The sequence below is a fragment of the Nerophis ophidion genome, linkage group LG29, assembly GCF_033978795.1.
Source record: "Nerophis ophidion isolate RoL-2023_Sa linkage group LG29, RoL_Noph_v1.0, whole genome shotgun sequence".
NCBI lineage: Eukaryota > Metazoa > Chordata > Actinopteri > Syngnathiformes > Syngnathidae > Nerophis > Nerophis ophidion.
This window is the reverse complement of record NC_084639.1, coordinates 12,605,146-12,622,122: the sequence shown is the minus strand read 5'-3', so window position 1 is coordinate 12,622,122 and position 16,977 is coordinate 12,605,146. Positions and strand designations below refer to the sequence as shown.

Genomic DNA, 16,977 nt, shown 5'->3' with positions numbered 1-16,977 from the left:
CCTTTTCTCCTCGAAACATATTGCTTGGTATTGTGGCCAAACAGCTCAATTTTTGTTTAATCCGACCAAAGAACTTTCCTCCAGAAGGTATTATCTTTTTCCATGTGATCGCAGATGAAACAAAAATGGGTGACACAAATCACAAGTTTGGACCCCAGTCTTGTATGTTTGCTAGCAAGGTTCAAATTGCAATCCAAGGATCTGCCAATGTCTTTACAGTGGTCCAAGTTCCTCTAGACCTGGTCCAAAATCCGGCTCACGGGAAGTCCTAAGTTAAAAAAAATAAAATAATAATAATATAATAATATATATATATATATATATATATATATATATATACTTTTTTTATTATTATTTTTAATTTTTTTTCTAAATGTTATTTTATAACATTTAGAAGAGCAAGGAAACCTACGAAATCGGCTTATAGGGATTACATAGCCTCTGTATTTTTTCTTGGCCTAACGTATATTCCGCTTTACCCGGTATTGAGCTCTCTCTCTCTCTCTCTCTCTCTCTCTCTCTCTCTCTCTCTCTCTCTCTCTCTCTCTCTCTCTATATATATATATATATGTGTATATATATATATATATATATATATGTGTATATATATATATATATATATATACGTGTATATGTATATATATATACATGTGTATATGTATATATATATGTGTGTGTGTGTGTGTGTGTGTATATATATATATGTGTGTATATATATATGTATGTATATATATATATATATATATATATATATATATATATATATATATATATAGCCTCGCTGCAGAGAGGTTTGGACTTGAGAAGCGGGCAGCGAAGCCCCCCTACATCATGAACAATAGAGCGAGTAAAATCCATCAGCTCAGCCAGGAACTGAAGTGTTTAAGACAGCAGTTCAAGGTTGCACGTGAAGAGGATAGGGGGCCTCTTGCGGAACTACGTTGTATAATCCGCAAGAAGCTAATAACCTTGAGGAGAGCGGAGTGGCATAGGAGGAGGAGGAAGGAAAGGTCCAGGAGGAGAGCTGCCTTTCTGGCGAATCCCTTTGAAGTCACAAAACAGCTGCTAGGACAGAAGCGAAGCGGTAGACTGGCCTGCTCCAAAGCTGAGGTCGACCACCACCTCAAGCAAATTTACAGCGATGGATGCAGAGAACAAGACCTAGGCCCCTGCAGGTCCTTGATCAATCCACCAACACCAACGCTTGACTTCAATGGGAAAGAGCCCGGCTGGAAGGAGATCCAGGAGGTGGTCCGCAGGGCAAGGACGATCTCTGCTCCAGGGCCCAGTGGAGTACCTTATAAGGTCTATAAGAACTATCCAAGACTACTCCACAGACTCTGGAGAATCCTGAAGGTGATGTGGAGGAGGGGCAAGGTAGCAGACCAGTGGAGACAGGCAGAGGGTGTGTGGATCCCAAAGGAGGAGAAGTCTCAGAACATCAATCAGTTCCGAACCATCTCGTTGCTGAGTGTTGAAGGGAAGATCTTCTTCAGCCTCATGGCCAGGCGACTGACAGACTACCTCCTGAAGAACTCCTACATTGATACATCAGTCCAGAAAGGAGGGATCCCAGTGGTATCTGGATGTCTGGAGCACACAGGCGTGGTCACTCAGCTCATCAGGGAAGCCAGGAAGAATAAGGGGGACCTGGCTGTTCTGTGGCTGGACCTCGAAAATGCCTATGGATCCATACCCCACAAGCTGGTCGAAGAGGCACTGAATCGGCATCACATTCCAAAGAAGTTCAGGGACCTCATTCTGGACTACTATTCCAACTTCCATCTAAGAGTCTCCTCCGGAAAAACAACCTCTGACTGGCACAGGCTTGAAAAGGGGATCATCACTGGCTGTACAATCTCAGTCATCCTCTTTGCGCTCGCCATGAACATGCTGGTGAAGTCTGCGGAAGTTCAGTGCAGAGGTCCCCTCTCCAGGTCTGGAGTCCGGCAGCCACCCATCCGAGCCTTCATGGACGACCTGACAGTGACCACTACATCCGTCCCAGGTTGCAGGTGGATCTTGAATGGCCTTCAGGAGGTGATTTCCTGGGCTCGCATGAACTTCAAGCCGGCCAAGTCGAGGGCCCTAGTGCTAAAGAAAGGAAAGGTTACTGGCAAGTTCTGCTTCTCACTTGGCACCACCAAAATACCATCACTCACCGAGGAACCTGTGAAGAGCTTGGGAAAGGTGTTTAATTGCAGCCTGAGAGACGCAGCCTCCACAAGATCGACCAACCAAGACCTGGAGACCTGGCTGACCGTGGTGGATAAGTCTGGCCTTCCTGGCAAGTTCAAGGCCTGGATTTACCAGCACGGGATTCTCCCTCGGATCCTCTGGCCCCTCATGGTGTACAAAGTCCCCATTTCAACGGTGGAAGGCTTTGAGATGAGGGTCAGTAGGTTCCTGCGCAGGTGGCTAGGACTGCCGCGAAGCCTGAGCAGCATTGCTCTATACGGGCATAACAACAAACTGAAGCTCCCCATCAGCAGCCTGAGCGAGGAGTTCATGGTGACACGGTCCAGGGAGCTCCTACAGTATCGAGAGTCCAGTGACCCAAAGGTTGCACAGGCTTGGATTGAAGTCAGGACGGGGCGGAAGTGGAAAGCTGTCGAGGCTGTGGATGTTGCAGAGGCAAGGCTACGGCAAAAGGTTTTGGTGGGAACAGTGGCGCAGGGGAGATCTGGCTTAGGTAGCAGAAGAACACCTCGCTATGATAAGGCGCAGGGGAAAGAGAAGAGGTCACTGATCCTCGAGGAAGTGCGAGCAGGAGTTGAGGAAAGGCGAGCCTGCCAGATGGCGGGAATGCGGCAACAGGGCGCCTGGACGAGATGGGAACAAGCATCAGAGCGTAAGGTCACATGGACCGAGCTCTGGAAAGCCGAACCCCATCGAATAAAGTTCTTGATCCAGGCGGTCTACGATGTGCTGCCAAGTCCATCCAACCTCTTCACCTGGGGAAAGGTGGAGACACCAGGGTGCCCCCTCTGCCAGAGGAGAGGAACCTTGGAGCACATCCTAAGCTGTTGTCCAATAGCCCTGGGTGAAGGGCGGTACCGCTGGCGACATGACCAGGTCCTGAAGGCCATAGCTGATGCCATATGCAGGGGAGTCAGTCACAGCAAGAGCCTCCGCCCAGTGAAGAGTACTGCTTTCATCAGAGCTGGGGAGAAGTCAACACCGGCTGCCCGGGACACCTCGTCTAGTCTGTTGGCAACAGCACGCGACTGGGAGCTGTCAGTTGATCTGGGAAAGCAGTTGAAGTTCCCTGACGTGGTTGCTAAAAGAACACTAAGGCCAGATATTGTGCTCACCTCAGTGGCCTCCAAGCAGGTAATCCTCTTGGAGCTCACAGTGCCTTGGGAGGACCGTATGGAGGAGGCCAATGAGAGGAAGAGCGCAAAGTACTCTCAGCTTGTGGAGGAGTGTCGGAGCAATGGGTGGCGAGCGATGTGCCGGCCTGTTGAAGTGGGATGTCGAGGGTTTGTGGGCAAATCTCTCTGCAGGGCCTACAGAATGCTTGGCATCACTGGGGCTAGCCAGCAAAGGGCCATGAAGTTAGTCACAGATGCAGCAGAAGTGGCATCAAGGTGGCTGTGGATCAGGAGGGGAGAGGCGTGGCATGTAGGGCAGTAGCGCTACCTGGACACAGGCTGGGGCCTGATCAACCCTGGCTGGGTCGCCTAGGGGAGGGGGTCTGATTGTTGAAAGACCCGAAACCCCCTGTGATCCTAGGTTACATCACTGAGGATGTGTCCAGTTGCACCATTGGTGTATTTAAAAAGTTGTATATATACATATATATATGTATATGTGTATATATATGTATATATATATACATATATATATATATATATATACATACATATTCAGAGCACGATGATGTCACGTTATCGATGGAAAAATGCATCTATAGACATTATGATATGCCTGAACGGCTAGGAGACACCGAGAGTAACAAGCGGTAGAAAATTGATTAGATAGGACAGATTAAAAAAAAAAAAAAAATGTACATATAGATTTATTTTTTTATTTAAAAAAAATTTTTTAACTTGAAATTTCTTGCGGGCCGGATTTTAGACGCTGGCGGGCCATAGTTTTGCAGGTTTCCCTGCTATTCAGGGGATTTCATATAGCTTTTATAAAATCCTCTGAAGAACAGGGAAACCTGTGAAACAGGCTTGTAGGGATGAAATAATCTGTTTATTTCCTTGACCTAACGTGTGTACATATATATATATATATATATATATATATATATATATATATATATATATATATATATATATATATATATATATATATATATATATATATATATATATCCCAAGACAAACAGGTCCTAGGTGAAGGATCAGACAAAGAGCAGCTCAAAGACTTCTATGGAATTACAACATAATGGACTCAGATTTCCCTTGCCCGGATGCGGGTCACCTGGGCCCCGCTCTGGAGCCAGGTCCGGAGATGGGGTACGATGGCGAGCGCCTGGTGGCCGGGCCTGTCCCCATGGGGCCCGCCGGGAACAGCCCTCTTCGAGCTGTTCCCGGGGTCATCCCTCCAATGGGCTCACCACTCATAGGATGGGCCATATCGGTCGGTTGCGATGTGAGCTGGGCGGAAACCGTAGGCCGGGCACTTGCCGGTCCGATCCCCGGCTATAGAAGCTAGCTCTTGGGATGTGGAACGTCGCCTCACTGGGGGAGAAGGAGCTTGAGCTAGTGCGCGAGGTAGAGAAGTTCCGGCTGGATATAGTCGGACTCACCTTGACGCACAGCAAGGGCTCTGGAACCAGTTCTCTCGAGAGGGACTGGACTCTCTTCCACTCTGGTGTTGCCGGCAACTCACCACCAACTCACCTGGTGGTGAGTTGGCTGCGATGGTGGGGGAGGATGCCGGACAGACCTGGCAGGCCCAAGCGCATTGTGAGGGTCTGCTGGGAACGTCTAGCAGAGTCACCTGTCAGAGAGATTTTCAATTCCCACCTCCGGAAGAACTTTGAACATGTCACGAGGGAGGTGCGGGACATTGAGTCCGAGTGGACCATGTTCCGCACCTCTATTGTCGAGGCGGCTGATTGGAGCTGTGGCCTCAAGGTAGTTGGTGCCTGTCGTGGCGGTAATCTCAGAACCCGTTGGTGGACACCAGCCATGAGGGATGCCGTCAAGCTGGAGTCCTATCGGGTTCTTTTGGCTCATAGGACTCCGGAGGCAGTGGACGGGTACCGACGGGCCAAGCGGTGTGCAGCTTTAGCGGTCGCGGAGGCAAAAATTCGGACATGGGAGTAGTTCGGGGTAGCCATGGAAAACGACTTCCGGACGGCTTCGAAGCGATTCTGGACCACCATACGCCGCCTCAGGAAAGGGAAGCAGTGCACTGTCAACACTGTGTATGGTGCGGATGGTGTTCTGCTGACTTCGACTGCGGATGTTGTGAATCGGTGGAGGGAATACTTCAAAGACCTCCTCAATCCCACCAACACGTCTTCCTATGTGGAAGCAGTGCCTGTGGAATCTGTGGTGGGTTCTCCTATTTCTGGGGCTGATATTGCTGAGGTAGTTAAAAAGCTCCTCAGCGGAAAGGCCCCCGGGGTAGATGAGATCCGCCCGGAGTTCCTTAAGGCTCTGGACGCTGTGGGGCTGTCTTGGTTGACAAGACTCTGCAGCATCGCGCGAACATCGGGGGCGGTACCTCTGGATTGGCAGACCGGGGTGGTGGCCCCTCTCTTTAAGAAAGTTGGACCAGAGGGTGTGTTCCAACTCTTGTGGGATCACACTCCTCAGCCTTCCCGGTAAGGTTTATTCAGGTGTACTGGAGAGGAGGCTACGCCGGATAGTGGAACCTTGGATTCAGGAGGAACAGTGTGGTTTTTGTCCTGGTCATGGAACTGTGGACCAGCTCTATACTCTCGGCAGGGTTCTTGAGCGTGCTTGGGAGTTTGCCCAACCAGTCTACATGTGCTTTGTGGACTTGGAGAAGGTTTTCGACCGTGTCCCTCGGGAAGTCGTGTGGGGAGTGCTCAGAGAGTATGGGGTACCGGACTGTCTTATTGTGGCGGTCCGCTCCCTGTATGATCAGTGTCAGAGCTTGGTCGGCATTGCCGGTAGTAAGTCGGACACGTTTCCAGTGAGGGTTGGACTCCGCCAAGGCTGTCCTTTGTCACCGATTCTTTTCATAACTTTTATGGACAGAGTTTCTAGGCGCAGTCAAGGCGTTGAGGGGTTCCGGTTTGGTGGCCGTGGGATCAGGTCTTTGCTTTTTGCAGATGATGTGGTCCTGATGGTTTCATCTGGCCGGGATCTTCAGCTTTCACTGGATCGGTTGGCAGCCGAGTGTGAAGCGACCAGAATGAGAGTCAGCACCTCCAAGTCCGAGTCCATGGTTCTCGCCCGGAAAAGGGTGGATTGCCATCTCCGGGTTTGGTGAGGAGATCCTGCCCCAAGTGGAGCAGTTCAAGTACCTAGGAGTCTTGTTCACGAGTGGGGAAGAGTGGATCGTGAGATCGACAGGCGGATCGGTGCGCCGTCTTCAGTAATGCGGACGTTGTACCGATCCGTTGTGGTGAAGAAGGAGCTGAGCCGGAAGGCAAACCTCTCAATTTACAGGTCTGTATATGTTCCCATCCTCACCTATGGTCATGAGCTGTGGGTCATGACCGAAAGGATAAGATCACGGGTACAAGCGGCCGAAATGAGTTTCCCCCGCCGGGTGGCGGGGCTCTCCCTTAGAGATAGGGTGAAAAGCTCTGCCATCCGAGAGGAGCTCAAAGTAAAGCCACTGCTCCTTCACATCGAGAGGAGCCAGATGAGGTGGCTCGGGCATCTGGTCAGGATGCCATCCGAACGCCTCCCTAGGGAGGTGTTTAAGCAACGTCCAACCGGTAGGAGGCCACGGGGAAGACCCAGGACAAGTTGGGAAGATTATGTCTCCCGGCTGGCCTGGGAACGCCTCGGGATCCCCTGGGAAGAGTTTGACGAAAGTCTAGAGGGAAGTTTGGGCTTCCCTGCTTAGGCTGCTGCCCCCGCGACCCTCTTTGTTAGAAATATAGCTTGGTCCAATTTGTTATATATTCTAACAAAGTGCAGATTGGATTTTAACCTATTTAAAACATGTCATCAAAATTCTAAAATTAATCTTAATCAGGAAAAATTACTAATGATCTTCCATTAGTTATTATTATTTTTATTTTTTCAAAAAGATTCGAATTAACTAGTTTTTGTCTTCATTTTTTTCGGTTGAATTTTGAATTTTAAAGAGTCAAATTTTTTATTTTTTTTTTCGTTTTGTCTCCTCTTTTAAACTGTTCAATTAAGTGTTTTTTTCACCATTTGTTCTCTACAAAAAACCTTCCGTGAAAGGAAAGAAAATGTACGACAGAAAGACGGACAGAAATACCCATTTTTTATATATGTATATATAGATTTATGTATTAAAGGTAAATTGAGCAAATTGGCTATTTCTGGCAATTTATTTTAAGTGTGTATCAAACTGGTGGCCCTTCGCATTAATCAGTACCCAAGAAGTAGCTCTTGGTTTCAAAAAGGTTGGTGACCCCTGGTTTAAATTAATATCCAACAATTGCAACAATGACTTTTTACTGTCAATATAGGCTACTGAGTTTAATTTTTAATGATTTTTTCAATGAAAAAAATGGCCTTGGCTCTTTGAAGTGAACTCGGGGGCTGGTGTGGTGTCATTGCCGGGTGGACAGCCCTCATTGACTCTATTTGATAATTAATGCAGAGCAGCGAAGTAACCAACATATAACGTCGTAATAAAAACAGTAAAAGATAGATTTTATTTTTCCAATGTTGCTGTTCTGAGAGAATTGAGTCGATTGGATGAAGGGAGTCGGCGGTTTTCACGTCAGCTGATAGCTCCAAATGGTTATTTTTAGACTAATCGCCCAGCCCGAGAAGAGACCATCACCCCACAGATTGTCCTCCTTCCGCGTTGACGTCGCATCTATTTTTGTGACCGCGGGATGTGGTGACGTGCGGAGGAAAGCGCACAGAGTTGCAGCAACAGGCACACGGCTGAACCCCGTGAACTCTGCCTAGCAACACATTCGCGAAGAACAATTCTGTGGTGCTACTCCGTGTGTTCGACACCTTCTGCAACACATGCCGGTGGAAACATCTGGACCACTCTTGGCAGAGACTCCCGGAATCGACTTGTGCCACATCATAAAAAGTTTTAGTGTTCTTGGCTCGCCCGCCGTACCACCAACACAGCGCCGGCAGACCCCACCGAAGTTAGTTCAGCCCCCGCTTAGCGAGCACCTGCGGCGGAAAAGTTCACCAGGCCAGTGAGGACCAAAGCCATAATGACCGGCAGGTGTTTCAGCCACTTTGGACCAATTATCTTTATTATTGTCCTTTCTATCCATGCATCTCTGATGCTGACAACATGGACAAGACGTCTAAATTTGTCAAGCTTGCACTTTAGAATGCAACTACATTGGCCAACAAAGAACATACCTTATTCTCCGGACTATAAGGCACACTTAAAATCCTTTTTACTCAAAACTCGACAGTGCACCTTAGAACCCGCCTAATGTATAGACTAATTCTGGTTTTGCTTACCAACCTCGAAACAATTTTATTTATTACATAGTGTAATGATAGGTCTGACCAGTAGATGGCAGTCACACATAAGAGATACGTGTAGACAGCACTATGACGGCAATATGACTCAAGTAAACAACACCAACATTTTCTATGTTCCACTGAAAATATAGAACATTACACACTGCGCTCAATAATCTATCAAAATGTTTTAGTACGACTTTGGTAAGCTATGAAAAAATCGGTCTTAGCCTGGGCCCTGGAGAGGTGGTGCAGACTGAGGCCAAGGGAAAAAAACAACAACTCATAGCCATAGTACACATCCCTCTTACATGTGTGTAAGAGGGAAACATCAAACATCAAAGAACACAGAGGACATTAAAGACATTAAAGCAGCAGATACAACCAGACACTTCTACATACAGCTATGAATAAAAAGTAAAAGAAACATATCCACTGTGGTGGCCTCTGCGGTGTTCCACGCCATCGTCCGCTGGGGTGGAGGGAGCATGGCCGGAGACAGGAGCAGACCCAACAAAGCAACCAGGACAGCCGACTCCACTCCCGGCCAGTGTCCAGTCCGCATGGATGAGCGATGATACGTCCAAGGAGACTGAGGTGTCCGACACCTGCTCACCCAGCCAAGACACCGCGAAGCCTCTCCGTCCCAGCGCTCAGTGCTAGCTCTGCAGCCCTGTCCCCTCATCCGCATCTCCTCCAGTCCCTCCAAAGCGACTCCGGTGTGGCAGAGACCCAGCAGCTGGTCTCCATGGCCAAAAGGCTCCCGGGAGGCAGATCCAGAAGTCCACAAAAAAAGCACCACAGAGGTCACGAAAGTGCCACCCCTTGTCACACAGTCCCAAAGGGTCCCGGACCAAAAGGCAAAAAAATATAATAACACATGAAAACAAGAGGGAAACACAAAAGGATGATACAAGAGCACAGAGCTCCTGCCTACAGCAGCCACTACAGCAGCGCCATCTTGGAAAAAAAAAAATTCACCCAAGGAACTTTAGTTATTAGAGAATTCCAGTCGGATGGTTTTTCACAGGTGTGGTTGTTTCCGGATGAGAAGATGCTGCTCCTGTTATGGTTTAAACAGGGGAGATGACGCCAGACTGACTCCAGGTGGAAGTAATGTCCAAAGATTTATATATATATATATATATATATATATATATATATATATATATATATATATATAATCAAACAATAGAAAATAAACTAAGGAAATGGAGTGTGAACTAGATCCAAAAGGGAATGGGTGACAGACTATGTGAAGTATTTCGCTGAGGTGTGTGTTACCAAATGTTGTGAAGAGACGAAAGAACACGGAAGTCCGTGGGGCAGGCAGATGATCCAGGGCGAGCGAGAGGCGTCGAGAGGAATGTGTCCAAGCGGGAGGTCGAAAATCCAAAAGGGCAGTCCGGGAGGCAAGGGGAACAACATGGGATCACAGGAGAACACGGGAAGCGCTGCGGGAAGACAACAGGAACATCAGACACAAACGGAAACACGGAAGTCTCATTGGAAGAGCGAGTGCGCGAGATGGAAGCCAGATACGGAATGCTTACCCAGGTACAGAAGACTATACTCTGGCGAGCGATGGCAGGTTGTCCAGGCTTAAGAAGGCAGATCGCTCATCAAGGACAGGTGTGTTGATTGCCGAAGAATGATTGCAGCTGGTGGATGCTGCAGGGCGGAGATGTGCCCGGTGCGTCCCTGGTTGTGCGCGCCCGTGGGCGTGTCCCCAGGTGCGTTGGCAGGAGTCTGAGCTGTAACAGCTCCGTTATTGGTTGAAGTAAAGTCTGAATGTCATTGAAACAGTTAGCGCCATCTTTTGACACTTCTTCCACTCCCGCCCTTGCACGCTTCACCACTACAACAAAGATAACGGGGAGAAGACGCTGCCGAAGGTGAGTCACGTAAATAAGACCACCCGCAAAACGGCGCATCCGGAAGCGAATGTCAGAAAGCGGCTTGAAGATGATCTGTAAAACATCATCTATGCAACATTTTGACCAAAGAACCACCATTACATGTTATGTAGACCACAAGGAAGTCTTTTACATTTAGAAAAAAAAAAAAAATAATATGACTCCTTTAATGTTCCCTATAATCCGGTGCGCCTTATATATGAAAAAATATCGAAAATAGACCATTCATTATAATCCGGTGCGCCCTATGGTCCAGAAAATACGGTACTATGATTTATGACTTTGACAGATCATTAAAAAAGTATTTGACACAATCAAAGTTTGCGGGTACACAACCTTTATTCTCTACCACCTGCATGGTGGTATTCACAACAAATGATTCAACCGTACAATCAAATAATAGACATGCTATGAACAGAATAACACTAAATATGAAGGCTTATTATTTAAAGGGACATTATAGGGTGAAAACTAAATGTAGAATTTACAGTAACGACTTCATGTATGTGCACTCTTTTTTACATATACACCTCATGGTGGCGCTGTTTTTAAACCCTTATTTAAACTCCCTGCAATGCCAACAAGTTACCTCACTTTTATTCAAAGTTTTAAAGACAGTGTGACAATGTGCGCGTTTGTATGATTAATCTGCACTCGAATGTTAACGTGATATCTTTTTTTATTACTCACATGCGTTAAGTTTAATACAGAAAGAGCTGTGGCAACCATTTTACATACAGCTACCAAAGTAAAACACAAGGAAAAACTAAAAATTAATTACGTGTACGAAATACCAAAACAAAACATTAATTACATTGAGAAAATATTTTGACCACAACTCATAAAAGGAGATTTGCACATTTTGTCACTGGTTCTCCAAGTAAAAAACCCAAAACCAGTGAAGTTGGCTTGTTGTGTAAATGGTAAATAAAAACAAAATACAATGATTTGCAAATCGTTTTTTAACTTCTATTCAATTGAATAGACTGCAAAGACAAGATATTTAATGTTTCAACTGTTAAACTTTGTTATTTTTTACAAATATTAGCTAATTTGGAATTTGATGCCTGCAACATGTTTCAAAAAGGCTGGCACCCGTGGCAAAAAAGACTGAGAAAGTTGAGGAATGCTCTTCAAACACTTATTTGGAACATCCCACCAGTGAGCAGGCTAATTGGGAACAGGTGGGTTCCATGATTGAGTATAAAAGCAGCTTCCATAAAATGCTCAGTCATTCACAAACAAGGATGGGGCGAGGGTCACCACTTTGTGAACAAATGCCTGAGCAAATTGTCGAACTGTTTAAGAAGAACATTTCTCAATCAGCTATTGCAAGGAATTTAGGGATTTCACCATCTACGGTCCGTAATACCATTAAAAGGTTACGAGAATCTGGAGAAATCACTGCACTTAATTGATGATATTGCAAACCTTTCATCCCTAAAGTGGTACTTCATCAAAAAGCGACATCAGTGTGTAAAGGATATCAGCACATGGGCTCAGGAACACTTCAGAAAACCACTGTCAGTAACTACAGTTTGTCACTACATCTGTAAGTGCAAGTTAAAACTCTTCTATCCAAAGTGAAAGCCATTTATCAACAACACCCAAAAACGCCGCCGGCTTCGCTGGGCCTGAGCTTATCTAAGATGTACTGATGCAAATTGGAAAAGTGTTCTGTGGTCTGACTTGTCCACGTTTCAAATTTTTGGGGGTTACTGTGGACGTCGTGTCCTCCGGAACAAAGAGGAAAAGAAAGTGCCAACATAACTGGTTTTGGGTTTTGTAGAAGAAGACCCACGAACACTCTATTTTTGTTCGTAAAGAACGTCAATTACCGAATCAGTGTCCGACAATTATCTGAAGTACCTCACAATTTTATTTTGGTCTTCCAACCAACCAAACATGGACCCCAGGGCCCCTCCAGTCTCGTGGTTGACATGCAGCGACACACACATTCCAGCAGTGACAGTGAACAGGACCGGAGCCACGTTCCCAGATGGACCTTGAACTCTTTAAATGGACGTCTGGTCTCAGTGCCCACCCCAGTCTTCTGACCACAAGCTGCAACCCGATAGCTTCATTGTCACGCTCCATATCCTCCTGCCGACCCCGGGTCCAATTATACAGCTGACCCAGGCTTGATGATATAACCTTGGGCGTCTTCTGGGGGGCTCAAGGGGGTCCACTTCTTGTCTGTCTTGACGTGTCAGCTCTGCCCGTTAACCAGGCACTTCCAGGCGTGGTCCCGGTGGGGGATCCAAAGGTGGGAGCGTGGTTTCGATGCAGGGGCCCGCTATGTATCAATGTATTCCCTTCAGGATGCTGTCAAATCAACAAAAGCCATGATTAAAGTGTGGCCTTTGCAGCTGTAACTTTCAACAATCATGCATAAACAACATAAACAAACTGTAGTTTGCAATAGAAAACAGTAACTTAAATAAAAACATTTTATGAAACACATTTTTTTTAAATTACAAAACCCAAAACCAGTGAAGTTGGCATGTTGTTTAATTTGTAAATAAAAACAGAATACAATGATTTGCAAATCCTTTTCAACTTGTGTTCAATTGAATAGACTGCAAAGACAAGATATTTTATGTTCCAACTGAGAAACTATTTTTTTTTTTGCAAATCATTAACTTAAAATTTAATGGCAGCAATACATTGCAAAAACGTTGGCACAGGGGCATTTTTACCACTGTGTTACATGGCCTTTCCTTTTAACAACGCAGCTTAAGTTGTTCAACAGTCTGGGGTCTCTGTTGTGGTATTTTAGGCTTCATATTGCACCACACATTTTTTTAATGGGAGACAGGTGTACACTACAGGCAGGCCAGTCTAGTACCCGCACTCTTTTACTATGGAGCCACGCTGAAACACGCGGATTGGTATTGTCTTGCTGAAATAAGCAGAGACGTCCATGATAACGTTGCTTGAATGGCAACATATGTTGCTCCAAAACCTGTATGTACCTTTCAGCATTAATGGTGCCTTCACAGATGTGTAAGTTACCCATGCCTTGGGCACTAATACACTCCCATACCATCACAGATGCTGGCTTTTGAACTTTGCGCCTATAACGATCCGGATGGTTGTTTTCCTCTTGGTTCCAGAGGACACCCCGTCCACAGTTTCCAAATATAATTTGAAATGTGGACTCGTCAGACCACAGAACACTTTTCCACTTTGCATCAGTCCATCTTTTTTTTTCCCAAGATGGCACTGCTGTAGTGGCTGCTTTTGGCAGGAGCTCTGTGCTCTTGTGTCATCCTTTTGTGTTTCCTTCTTGTTTTCATGTGTTATTACAGTATTTATTTATTTATTTTTTGCCTTTTGGTCCGGGACCCTTTGGGACTGTGTGACAAGGGGTGGCCCTTTCGTGACCTCTGCGGTGCTTTTTTGTGGACTTCTGGATCTACCTCCCGGGAGCCTTTTGGCCATGGAGACCAGCTGCTGGGTCTCTGCCAGACCGGAGTTGGTTTGGAGGGACTGGAGAAGATGCGGATGAGGGGACAGGGCTCCGCAGCAGGCACTGAGCACCGGGACGGAGAGGCTTTGCGGTGTCTTGGCTGGATGAGCAGGTTTCGGACACCTCAATCTCCTTGGACGTATCCTCGCTCATCCATGTGGACTGGACACTGGCCGAGACTTGGTTGGCGGCCGAGAGTGGAGTCGGCTCTCTTGGTTGCTTTGTTGGGTCTGCTCCTGTCTCTGGCCATGCTCCCTCCACCCCAGCGGACGATGGCGTGGAACACCGCAGAGGCCACCACAGTGTATATGTTTCTTTTACTTTTTATTCATAGCTGTATGTAGAAGTGTCTGGTTGCATCAGCTCCGCTACTTTAATGTCTTTAATGCCCTATGTGTTCTTTGATGTTTGATGTCTCCCTCTTACACACATGTGAGAGGGATGTGTACTATGGCTATGAGTTGTTGTTTTTGTTTTTTTTCCTTGACCTCAGTTTGGACCCCCTTTCCAGGGCCTAGGCTTAGACCGATTTTTTAAATTTTATTTTAATCTTCTATTCCCCCCTGTTTACCTGTATCTCATCTTTTTTGTAAGGGGCGCTGGAAGCCGGCAGACCCGTCAGCGATCCTGTTCTGTCTCCCAGTAATGTTTGTCTGATCTTGAATGGGATTGTGCTGAAAATTTTAATTTTCCTGAAGGAACTCTCCTGAAGGAATGAATAAAGTACTATCTATCTAATCTAATCAAATCTTAGATGAGCTCGGGCCCAGCGAAGCCGGCGGTGTTCCTGGGTGTTGTTGATAAATGGCTTTCGCTTTGCATTGTAGAGTTTTAACTTGCACTTACAGATGTAGCGACCAACTGTAGTTACAGTACTGACAGTGGTTTTATGAAGTGTTTTGTATGAAAGAGTTTTGTGGTGTACGTGCAGTGATTTCTCCAGATTCTCTGAACCTTTTGATGATTTTACGGACCGTAGATGGTAAAATCCCTAAATTCCTTGCAATAGTTCGTTGAGAAATGTTGTTCTAAAACTGTTTGACAATTTCCTTACAAATTGGTGACCCTCACCCCATCCTTGTTTGTGAATTACTTAGCATTTCATGGAAGCTGCTTTTATACCCAATCATGGCACCCACCTGTTTCCAATTAGCCTGCACACCTGTGGGATGTTCCAAATAAGTGTTTGATGAGCATTTCTCAACTTTATCAGTATTAATTGCCACCTTTCCCAGCTTCTTTGTCATGTGTTGCTGGCATCAAATTCTAAAGTTAATGATTGTTTACCAGTTTGAACATCAAATATGTTGTCTTTGCAGCATATTCAACTGAATATGGGTTGAAAAAGATTTGCAAATCATTGTATTCCGTTTATATTTACATCCAACACAATTTCCCAACTCATATGGAAACGGGGTTTGTATATATATATATATATATATATATATATATACATGCATATGTATGTATATGTACATACGTGCATATGTATGTATATGTACATACGTGCATATGTATGTATATGTACATACGTGCATATTTATGTATATGTATATACATATATACATAAATGTACATGTGCGTGTATATATATATATGTATATATATATATATATATATATATACGTGCATAAGTATGTATATGTACGTACGTGCATATTTATGTATATGTATATACGTGTTTATATATATATATATATATATATATATATATATATACATATACATAAATGTAGATGTGCGTATATATATGTATATATATATAGATGTATATATATATATGTATATATATATATATATATATATATGTATATATATATATATATATATATATATATATATGTATATATGTATATATATATATATATATATATATATATACACTTGACTTGACTTTTATTAGGTTTTATGTGCATTTCCATGTAATTTTATTTCATTGATTAATTCATTATGAAAATAATGTGTTATATATTTCATAAATGACCAATGAAATCCTTATATGTAATGTAGTTTATGGTCACATACATCAAGAAACTTTATTGTTTTTAAATACAATTTATAAACAATACATATGTAATATATATAACTTTCATAATAACAATAAATTCATATAAATTATTACATGTTTTTAAAATATTATTTTGGTTGATTTTCTCTGTGGCAAAAAAACCCTCGCCTCAATTCAAAAGTTTTATTATTGGAGGTGGCGTCACATTTTGGGGTGAAATGATGGATTTGTAAAATTTTACGTTTGCATTAGAAGACATTCAGATGAATACCTTTCTTCTGTTAAATATTAGTTTCTTTGCGTATCACACTTTCGCTACGCTTCCCGACACAGCGTCTTTGCAAACATCACATACCAGTGTGTCAAAAAGGCCCATAATGCTCAAGATAATGCACTTGAAGAGTTTGGCCCATGTGCTTACCTCCACAGAATTATGTTCTGCTGCAGTAAGCAGTGAAGGATGCAGACATGACAGGTGATCCGGCCCGGCTGAAGTGAGACATCTCTGAGTGCACGCTCAGCAGCTGCCGTTCATTAGAGCGTGCTTAGTATGCACTATAGGTGCTGCACAGGCTTACCTGTCTCTTGTGATGACGCCACCAGCACTTCATTTACATTTGCCGAGAGAAAAAGGCGGGAGAGAGAGAGAGAGGGGGGTGCACAGCTGCAATATATGGCACTGAGCCATGTAACGTAAGAATCAGGCTTGTTGTAGCTCAGCATGTAAACCTTGTGCCAAAAGCAATTTAAATGTCATGGAGCTCACTTAACTTTTATCTCTAACAGTGTCCCAACTCATTCATCAGGACACTGAACCTCCACCTATGAAGATACTGTAGGTGCCAGGTTCTTTTTAATATGATGCATTATTGTTATTTTTGTAACTAATCAAAACTTTTATTTTACCTTTTTTTTTTTTAAACGTAAGCTTTTTTTTTTTTGTAAACATACACTAACTCCTAAGTCCCAAAACAGTTCTATTCATGAAAATGTCTA

General features: G+C 44.6%; 1 protein-coding gene across 1 annotated transcript; it reads left to right on the top strand.

Moving 5' to 3' along the window:
• Window positions 1-792: 792 nt before the first annotated feature.
• Window positions 793-3,782, top strand: LOC133545995 (uncharacterized; the record flags this gene model as incomplete). The annotated part of the gene is made up of 1 exon (XM_061891772.1): window positions 793-3,782. A coding segment is annotated over one exon (2,844 nt), but the record flags the coding sequence as incomplete, so codon positions are not given.
• Between the last annotated feature and the right edge of the window lie 13,195 nt (window positions 3,783-16,977).